The sequence below is a fragment of the Salmo salar genome, chromosome 04 (assembly GCF_965601325.2).
Source record: "Salmo salar chromosome 04, fSalSal1, whole genome shotgun sequence".
NCBI lineage: Eukaryota > Metazoa > Chordata > Actinopteri > Salmoniformes > Salmonidae > Salmo > Salmo salar.
The window spans coordinates 25,846,457-25,856,856 of record NC_138294.1 but is presented as its reverse complement, the minus strand read 5'-3'; the positions used below and the strand labels follow the sequence as shown (position 1 = coordinate 25,856,856).

The window sequence follows — 10,400 nt, the reverse complement described above, 5'->3', positions numbered from 1 at the left end:
AAATCGGCATCCAAAAATACCGATTTCCGATTGTTATGAAAACTTGAAATCGGCCCTAATTAATCGGCCATTCCGATTAATCGGACGACCTCTAGTTGAGATTGCCAAAGTTTGAGTGGGGCAGAAAGTTTTTATGCTGAGGCAGTGAAGATAGTAGAGCATAGCCCAAGGGTGAGTAATTCGACTGGGAGCCCCCCCCCCCCCGTGAGTAGGCCTGATTAGAGAAATCCAGAGAGGATGGGTATTAGTAAGGTAGGGCGCTATGGTTATTAATTGTACTGCACTGATGGGAGCGTAAATCCCCAAAAATAGAGATTTTAGCGTAGAATATCTACGGGGGGGTTTAAGAGAAGGCGATAGGGGTTCCATCCTCCCAGGCTGTTGGCCTGGAGTAGGATCTGGTTGGGTTCAAGTAGTGGATTTTTGGGGTATAGTGGTATATACCTAGTAATGGTATATCAAATCAAATCAAATTTATTTATATAGCCCTTCTTACATCAGCTGATATCTCAAAGTGCAGTACAGAAACCCAGCCTAAAACCCCAAACAGCAAGCAATGCAGGTGTAGAAGCACGGTGGCTAGGAAAAACTCCCTAGAAAGGCCAAAACCTAGGAAGAAACCTAGAGAGGAACCAGGCTATGAGGGGTGGCCAGTCCTCTTCTGGCTGTGCCAAGTGGAGATTATAACAGCACATGGCCTAGATGTTCAAATGTTCATAAATGACCAGCATGGTCAAATAATAATAATCATAGTAGTTGTCGAGGGTGCAACAAGTCAGTAACACTAGAGTAAGTGTCAGTTGGCTTTTCATAGCCGATCTTTGAGAGTATCTCTACCGCTCCTGCTGTCTCTAGAGAGTTGAAAACAGCAGGTCTGGGACAGGTTGCACGTCCGGTGAATAGGTCAGGGTTCCAGCAGGTCTGGGACAGGTAGCACGTCCGGTGAACAGGTCAGGGTTCCATAGCTGCAGGCAGAACGGTTGGAACTGGAGCAGCAGCACGGCCAGGTGAACTGGGGACAGCAAGGAGTCATCAAGCCAGGTAGTCCTGAGGCATGGTCCTAGGGCTCAGGTCCTCCGAGAGAGAGAAAGAAAGAAAGAGAGAAAGAAAGAGAGAATTAGAGAGAGCATATTTAAATTCACACAGGACACCGGAAAAGACAAGAGAAATACTCCAGATGTGACAGACTGACCCTAGCCCCCCGACACATAAACTACTGCAGCATAAATACTGGAGGCTGAGACAGGAGGGGTCAGGAGACACTGTGGCCCCATCCGATGAAACCCCCGGACAGGGTCAAACAGGTAGGATATAACCCCACCCACTTTGACAAAGCACAGCCTCCACACCACTGGAGGGATATCTCCAACCACCAACATACCATCCCGGGACAAGGCCGAGCATAGCCCACAAAGATCTCCGCCACGGCACAGCCCAAGGGGGGGCGCCAACCCAGACAGGAAGACCACGTCAGTGACTCAACCCACTCAAGTGACGCACCCCTCCCAGGGACGGCATGGAAGAACACCAGTAAGCCAGTGACTCAGCCCCCGTAATAGGGGTAGAGGCAGAGAATCCCAGTGGAAAGAGGGGAAACCGGCCAGGCAGAGACAGCAAGGGTGGTTCGTTGCTCCAGCCTTTCCATTCACCTTCACACCCCTGGGCCAGACTACACTTAATCATAGGACCTACTGAAGAGATGTGTCTTCAGTAAAGACTTAAAGGTTGAGACTGAGTCTGCGTCTCTCACATGGGTAGGCAGACTATTCCATAAAAATTGAGCTCTATAGGAGAAAGCCCTGCCTCCAGCTGTTTGCTTAGAAATTCTAGGGACAATTAGGAGGCCCGCGTCTTGTGACCGTAGCGTACGTGTAGGTATGTACGGCAGGACCAAATCGGAAAGATAGGTAGGAGCAAGCCCATGTAATGCTTTGTAGGTTAGCAGTAAAACCTTGAAATCAGCCCTTGCCTTAACAGGAAGCCAGTGTAGGGAGGCTAGCACTGGAGTAATATGATCAAATTCTTTGGTTCTAGTCAGGATTCTAGCAGCCGTATTTAGCACTAACTGAAGTTTATTTAGTACTTTATCCGGGTAGCCGGAAAGTAGAGCATTGCAGTAGTCCAATATATAGTGTATTTATAGTGGTATATACCTAGGACACTGCTCTTTCCATGACATAGACTGACCAGATGAAAGCTATTATCCTGTAATAATGTCACCTGTTAAATCCACATAATCAGTGTAGATGAAGGGGAGGAGGCAGGTTAAAGAAGGATTTTTAAGCCTTGAGACAATTGTGTGTTCCATTCAGAGGGTGAACAGGCAACAGAAAATATTTAAGTGTCTTTTAACGGGGTATGGCGGTTTGAGTGTGTCAAGAACCGCAACATTGCTGTTTTTTTCACACTCAACAGTTAACCGTGGGAATCAAGAATGGTCCACCACCCAAGGACATCCAGTGAACTTGACACGAATGTGGGAAGCATTGAAGTCAACATAGGACAGCATCCCTGTGGAACGTTTTCAACACCTTGTCGTCCATGGCCGACGAATTGAGGCTGTTCTGAGGGCACAAGGGGGTGTAACTCAATATTAGGAAGGTGTTCCTAATGTTTTGTACACTCAGTGTATGTGTAGGGTTAGATGGCGCAATAGATTTGCCCTTCCCCCTTTTTTTGTGACAAAATGTGCAATTCACACTCCGATCTGTAAAACGCAGCAGCATTAGGCCACGCAATAAAGCTTCTAGCCTGCCGGAAACGCATTCGAAGAAGAGAGTGAACAGTGACCAAGAAACAATTTCCACGTCAGCGGTTTTTTGTATTTAGACGTTTATTAACAACCTGGAACTTATAATATGATTCATTTAACTGCACAGCATCGAATACTTACCCCATGTAGTGTTTAATTCGCGCTAGAGACAAGACTTGGTTGATAGATGTTCTCTACGTAACGCTAGCTAGCTACTAACATTGCTAACAATGGCTAACTGTATGATTTTTCACACACAAATAGCCTCCATCATGGAGGTTCTAGCGAATGCAGCCGTGGCAGAGATCTGTAAACTCGTGGACGACGACTATGCAGTGTTTCGTCTGGAAATAACTCAAAGCCGGAAAGAAAACAGGGCATTGCGGAGGAAACTACTGGAACTGAAGGTGGCACGGGAGCGCGCAGAGAGGACAATGCGAGAGCGCGTCCTCACCAGTCGTCCCAGTAGTGTCAAGATCCTCGACCGATACAGAGGAATAGCAAGAGGTACATTTAGCTGCGTGGCCTGTCGCCGATCATATATAACGCAGTTACCGTCTGTGTTAAGATGTGTTACCCAGAATTGGTTCTTGGCCAGTTTTTGGATTGTATGCAATAATTCACCTGATTACTTAGTAATCTTGCATAAAGAGACAATATAATATTCTAAACACATTGATTTACTGCATGACTATTATTTACTCAATGAAAACAATGCATAATACATTGATCAGTACAATAAATGGTATATCAAGAAGTTATGAATAGTGTTACCTTACATCCTTGCCAATTGTAGACATTGTTAAGTGTACAATATAGCATTGACAGTAGCTAACCACCTCTTTGCCCCAATCACTCTCTCAGGTGACGGACATCTCACTGGAGGCCACAGGAGCATTGTGAAGCCAGCGGGACACAATACATGGAGAGACGACCAACCAATCACTGTTGATGAGGGGAGTGGAACCTCAACCCAGCACGTTATCGTGATAGAGGTTAGTGTAATAGTGTTACATTACAAATTACAATTACTTTGGAAATCAAATATAGCCTGTTTGTTTCAGAAAGGCTACCCTCTGCTATTCACTTGCTTACATGTACATCCTGATTTATCTGCCATTGGGGAGCTTATGAGACTTCCCTATGACATTGTTATCTTCTTGTGTCAGTCTGCAGATGCAGAGACTGCAGGTCCTGGGTTCAAGCAGGAGAGGTCTGAAGGAGAGGAGGACCCACGGCACAGCAGAGACATCCAGACTGGAGCAGCTGGAGTGCCCCCTGTAGCCACAGAGGACCCCACTACCACTGCTGCCCAGCCCAGAACCCAACGCAGCATCACGGAGGTCAGTGGAACGCCGAACGCCGTCCTCAAGTCAGAGACAGACACCAAGACATTAACTGTAACACAAATGCTCTTACACACAGGATCTGACCACAGATCAGACCCAGAGAGACTGGAACCGGGGAGACTGGGCTGTCCTCCTGCTCCTGGCTCAGAGTATTTACCGGTATTTCACCATAGGCAGAGGATGGTTCATTCCCATGGTGATAGTGACGTGTTAGACACTGGTGGTAATGATCCGTCTTATTCTTACGTTACAAAAATGGACCCTGGCAACATATCCTTGGGTTTAGAGAGACAGACTGATCTGTCTAGAGGGGACTGGAACCGGTACAGTAGTAGTGTATACTCTGAAGGGTGCCTAGATAAGAAAGGGGAGGTCATAGTGGTAGATGAGGTGACTGTGAAAGTGGAGGGTGATGCTCCTCCCACATGGAATGCAGATAGTCACCTTGGAGATGGACACTCACAGGGCAGAGATTTCTTAGACTACAGGGAAAGCTTAGAGACCGATATAAATGTTGCCACCCGCTCCCCTTTACACTCGTTCAGGGATCGAAACCCAGTGTCCACATCAATGGGGCCTTCCGAGTCACACAGCCGGGTCCTTTTCGATCAGGTATTGAACTCAAACGACACGGCTAGAGCCCAGGCTCAGGGAGGAGGAGCCACATCAGGCAATATTAAAGAGAAACGGTTCCTCTGCATGTTCTGTAACAAAGGCTTCAGTTGCCTCCAGAAAGTAGAGAGGCACCAGAGGGTCCACACAGGAGAGAAACCCTTCAGCTGTACCCAGTGTGAGAAGAGGTTCTCCCGCCAGGACCACCTGAAGATGCACCTGAAGGTCCACACGGGAGAGAGGCCATTCGCCTGTACACACTGCGGGAAGAGGTTCTCAGAGAGGAGATACCTCAGGATACACCAGCAGAAAAACCATTCCACTCTATAACATATAAAGTAACCATTCCACATGATAGCTTCTGACGTTTAGATCAAACCCTACATGAATGAAAAACAATTATTTTAAATGTTGTCAGCAGAAAATATCCACAGATTGTGTGCTATATAAGCCTACAAAGTCTGTTTCATATTGTTTGTGCTGTGTAGGCTATATGATGTTCAAATGTTCACAAGACACTTCATGAGAAAATTAATTCAGTTTATCATGTTCATGCAGATTTTTTTTGTTGAGGTGTATGTGTGGTTTTCATGTTGCTTAATAAACAAAAAACTGAACTTTTCATTCGAAGACTTTCATTGACTCTAGACCCACACACTAACAAACATCTACTGTACAATAGTTTAGTCAGGTTTGTCTGACTTTTGACTTATCAGAATTGACTCATATTTACCCACATCATATGTATGTCCACCATGATGGGTTTAACAACAATGAAGTCATTCTGTAACTACAGTATAGGGCTCAGACGGAGTGGGGATGGGTAAACACTCCATGTTGAAAGTGTGTTTTATCATAACTGAGGGAGTGTGTCTAATCTGTATCTCCTGTCTCTTCCAGGAGGAAGAGGGTCCAGAGGTGCTTCTGGTGAAGCAGGAGGGGTGTGAGGAGGGTCTGGCGAACCCTGAGGCGAACATGGTCATGGAGGACAACCAGACTACACCTCCTCCTGAACCCACAGAGGAACCAGCTGAGCAGCACAAGACCACACACAGTCTCACGGAGGTAGGCCCACTGTAAACTACTGTCTGAATGGTATTCGTTCAGGGCCCGTATCCACAAAGCCTCTCAAAGTAGGAGTACTCATCTAGGATTCGTTTTCCCTTTTAGATCATAATGACTAAGATTATATAGACAAGTGGGGACCTGATTCTCGATCAGCACTCCCACTCTGAGACTCTTTATGGATAAGGGCCCAGGTCTTGATTCATTTTGTCTTACGTGTGGGACCATGCCTTTCAATTATCAAACCATTAGAGTGTCTCATAATCAATTCAACTAACATATTTGCATAGTATCACATCAATCCCTCATTGCCCAATCAGAAGATGCTCCATAGGTGGGTGCTCATATCAGATCTCTTGATCCGACATCCTCCTCACTCTGTATCTCTTACAGTCAGTAGACATGGAGGATGGGAAGCCTGATCTGCTGCTAGTCAAAGAGGAGACAATAGAAGACGGACCAGAGAGCATTGATCTGCTGAGTGGACTAAAGATGGGGGAGCAAGGTTAGAGAGACATACATATACAGAACATAATAGATATAGCTACTTTATTGGGATGCGCCTGGCCATTATTTTCTCTTCATTCATAAAATGAAATCAGTACAATGTATGTTTACATACTAAAACACACATAATGTACGAACTTCACCAGGTAATTGACAAAAAAAATAAACTCCATATGTACAGTTTTCTGTGCCATATTTGTAGTCTATTTTGTAACCTTTAGGTGATTGGCTGGAGGATAACAGAGGAGACTGGGTGGCCATCTTGGATTTCCAGACCCCGACCGGTGCAGCCAAGGCTCCAGGGGACAACATCACTGAGCAGGCCAGGACCAGTAGCGACATAGTGGAGGTCAGTGGAAGGGACAGCGTCCTCACCTCTGGGCTGGGGAACAACACTGTTAACCACAACCAGAAACAGACAGTCGAACATAAAACAACGGCCGAACTTAGTCTCCAAGACAACAGATTGTCAGAGACAAGAGTGAGGCGCCAATTTTGTCTGCGGGGACAGGGAGGTATGTGGCTTGAAAGAACAGACACAGACTCGGCTAGCGATGCTCCATCCTGCTCCTATAGTTGTGATTCAGAGAGACTGATGGCACCTCAGGTTAACTACCTAACAGGTGCTTCCTTCAGCCTGCCTTCTATAGGATCTATCAACTGGAACATGGACCCTGTGACAACACAGACACTTCCTGGCCTTCGTCCTCCCCACACTTTCCGAATGTTAAACCAGACCTCAGATAATGCCAGTGCCTCAACACTAAATAGCTACACAAGCCCATTGACAAATGACAGAAGTAGAGACGGAATCCGTAAAGGTGGCGGCGCCACAGAGAAGCGCTTCCCGTGTTCTTTCTGTGGGAAAACCTTCAGTTTCCCTCAACAGGTGGAGATTCACCAGAGGATTCACACGGGGGAGAAACCATTTGTTTGCCACCTGTGCCGGGGCAGTTTCTCCCAATCGTCCAGCCTGAAGAGGCACCAGAGGGTCCACACAGGGGAGAAACCCTACAGCTGCCCCCAGTGTGAGAAGAGGTTCTCCCACCAGCACCAGCTGAAGATGCACCTGAAGGTCCACACGGGAGAGAGGCCGTTCGCCTGTATGCACTGCGGGAAGAGGTTCTCAGAGAGGAGCTACCTTAGGATACACCAGCAGAAAATGCACACAGCCCATGTATAGAGTATAGTGACATATAATGTAGTACAAGTTAGTTTGTAGTTAATTCTGTTGGTTTTGGATGTAGGTGGGAACTGGATGAGGTGAACTGAGGAAAGAATGATTATGAGGTGGCAGAGTAGATGATGTGATGGTTGGTGTGATGGTGTCTGTAAAAACTTTTCACTGATGAAGAGTGACAACCTTGTCCTGTTTGATGCTGGTGTTTTATAATGAGGAAATTATAGTGCCTTAATTTGTGTTTACTTGACATGAAGTGGTGAAGCTGTGTGTAATGTTTAACCTTTTCCAAAGTATTCTAAAATACATTATCACTGCAAGGGTACCAGATTTACAGAAAATATAAAGTGTTACCATGGTGATCTACTTGTCACGTATAATTTTGTGCAATAAAAGTACTGTACTTCAAAGTTGAGAGTAAGACCATTTTGTTTAAATTAAATACAAAATTAACTCTGTGTTGACTGACTATATATCATTGCAGGGACTGAGTTTCCCTTCTCAGTCGAACCAAAACATTATACTAATTCTTGAATCAACACATATGGAAATGTTTTTATAATAAACTCCAATGGCTCCATATTGTTAGGTACTTCAATCAGTGTTAGAGATGTGTTTGACTGTGGTTAACATTTTATAATATCATGTCATGTTTCTGTGTGTACAGCATAGTTTCTTATATAAACCTTTATGCTTTTCTGTTCAATTTGTGTTTACAGTTTACAGAGGACCTGTTGATATCCGGTGTTGCTTGCGGGAGAGACTGGACTTCTGAGGTGGCTAGTCACAAAGCCTGGCCCCGGATCAGAACCCTGGATCCGGAGCCGTCACTCTTCCTTTCCGGCTCAAAACCAGGCCTGAATCACAAGGGACAGAGACACCACCACACAGAACAAAACCAATGGACAGGTGGACTGAACAACCTTAGTCCTGGTGGTTATCAAAGAAACAAAGGCTCCAGTCAGGGATCCAGTCTGCAGCCCAGACCCTTATCTTCACAGTCTCAGTGCAGGGATGAAGCAGGGCCTGGGGCTGATAGAGATAGGCCCTCCTGTTCCTATGATACAAACACCACAGTGTCCATGATGAACAATACAGGTCTTCCTGGGCTTCAGCCTTCACAGAGACTGGTGGGAGACTCCTCTGGTGGTAGTCTATCAGCAAGTCTGTCTTCTCCTTCAGGGACACATCTAATGCCTGGTGAATGGGTTAATAGAAAGCCTGGACCTGGGTCTATCCTTCCTCAGTTACCTTATGGTTACCCCACCAATACAGACAGGGTCAGAATGGGTGTTCATCACAAGAGGTACCTAGCCTATAACACAGCACACAATCCCAACAACACCCAAACAATGGCTAGAGGTCAAGGAGGGAGCTCAAAGACTAACCACCTGAGGCTGGCTCCTGCTTCTACCTCCTCTGGCATCATTGGGTCACAACGTGGGAGGCAGAGCATTAGGACGGATGCTGACAAGCCGTACGTCTGCCCCACATGTGGGAAGCGCTTCGCTGATGCAAATTATGTGAAGAGGCACCAGACCGTTCACACCAAGGAGAAGCCCTTCAAGTGCAAACTATGTTACAAGAGCTTCTCCTTCCTGACTAGCCTTATCAGACATAAGAGTGTCCACAAAGGGGAATAATCATAGCGGTGTGGCTTGAGAAGTATGCTGGGGATATCTGGGAAGTATACTTTAGCTGAAATATAGGTGAAGTGTCTTGGGGTAAGAGGATAATTAATCACATGCCCCTGTTAATTTGGAATTTGAAACAGGCTTGAATAAATACCTGTTTTTAGAGAGACAGTAAACCTAGGCTAGAACAAGGACAGTTTAATATTTACCTTACTGAGGTGATGTAGATGGAATAAAGTAATATTACTTTTCTACTCTATTCTTGCTGACACACTGTCCTTTCTAAACAAGTCAGCTCTCAGCTTGAAAGATAAAGTACTTGTCATAGGAGATTTGATGTGTAACATAATAAGCAGTACCATACTTCCAAGAAAAGCACGCATACATTTTTCATTTAACTACACCTTTGAGCTATGATGCCAACCAATAACATTATTTATCTTCAGTGTAGACGGATGTAAAGTGACCAATAACAATGTTCACCGTAGCGTTTTTATTGTTGTTATTTAGACTTTGTTAAGACCATGGTACTCGAAATATTACTCATTTACCTGCACAGCGTCACATCCTTATCCTAGGCAGCCTTTAATTCGTTGGAGACAGGACTTGGCTAACGTTCGTTAACAACACCAACAGCTATGGTTTTCCACACTCAAATATACTCTATTATGGAGGTGTTAGCGAATGCAGCTGTGGCAGAGATCTGTAAACACACAGTCGACAATGCAGTTTTGTTTTAAAATGTTTCAAAGCTAGAAAGTAAACAGGGTATTGGGGCGGAAACTACAGCTACTGGAACTAAAGGTGTCACTTGAGTTCGCAGAGGACAATGCAAGAGCGCGATTCTCGACGGATACCGAGGAATGGCAAGAGGTTCGTACATTTTGCAGAAGGCCGAGGTTGACTTGCGGCGTTTCTACTAGTTACCACAATCACAAAGTCAATATCGTAACAATTTCTAAAAACAAAATGTGCTTTTTGGTCTTAATGTCCGGTTAGGATTAGGCTTAAAGTTAGCAGTGTGGTTAAGTTTAAAATCACATTTTAAGAAGATACAGTCATGAACCCCATCCTATTTCTACAATGTATCTGTGGTAATAAGTGACGACCAGGTTGCGGGGCCTCGCATGGATCCATGAGCACCAATATGTGAAGCTCATGGGAGCATGAAGGCATAAATACATTTTCAATAATTTTCCATCCTCAAAATGTTGAAGAAACAAAAGCTTTGATTTCTTGGCCTTATTAGAAATATATCAAAACACAATGATGTTGAAGTACAGACTCCTGCTGACTAATAA

At 45.1% G+C, this 10,400-nt stretch overlaps 1 protein-coding gene and 1 long non-coding RNA gene across 3 annotated transcripts; one reads left to right on the top strand and one right to left on the bottom strand.

The window, feature by feature from the left end:
* Nucleotides 1-458: 458 nt before the first annotated feature.
* LOC145878543 (uncharacterized) lies at nucleotides 459-3,147 on the bottom strand. The gene is made up of 2 exons (XR_014391979.1): nucleotides 2,894-3,147; nucleotides 459-1,074 (listed from the first exon to the last, which is right to left on the bottom strand). It is a non-coding gene; the product is annotated as an uncharacterized LOC145878543 (long non-coding RNA).
* On the top strand, nucleotides 2,721-9,358 carry LOC106602502 (uncharacterized). 2 transcript variants are annotated; one of them, XM_082973879.1, is made up of 7 exons: nucleotides 2,725-3,259; nucleotides 3,617-3,747; nucleotides 3,922-4,095; nucleotides 5,614-5,778; nucleotides 6,172-6,283; nucleotides 6,507-6,634; nucleotides 8,185-9,358. In XM_082973879.1, the coding sequence occupies exons 1-7, from the start codon at nucleotides 2,983-2,985 to the stop codon at nucleotides 9,106-9,108; spliced, it is 1,911 nt and encodes a 636-aa protein (XP_082830005.1). In that variant the 5' UTR covers nucleotides 2,725-2,982; the 3' UTR covers nucleotides 9,109-9,358. The 2 variants fall into 2 exon arrangements, with proteins under 2 accessions (XP_014050652.3, XP_082830005.1); XM_014195177.3 differs by lacking the exon at nucleotides 8,185-9,358 and having other exon boundaries at nucleotides 2,721-3,259; nucleotides 6,507-7,869.
* The last annotated feature ends 1,042 nt before the right edge of the window (nucleotides 9,359-10,400 follow it).

Bases quoted from the DNA above. Each gene is read 5' to 3' on its own strand.
- LOC106602502 (XM_082973879.1), top strand. From the start codon at position 2,983: ATGGCTAACTGTATGATTTTTCACACACAAATAGCCTCCATCATGGAG. The intron at 5,779-6,171 runs GTAGGCCCACTG...TATCTCTTACAG, and splicing joins CCACACACAGTCTCACGGAG to TCAGTAGACATGGAGGATGG. The intron at 6,284-6,506 runs GTTAGAGAGACA...TGTAACCTTTAG, and splicing joins ACTAAAGATGGGGGAGCAAG to GTGATTGGCTGGAGGATAAC.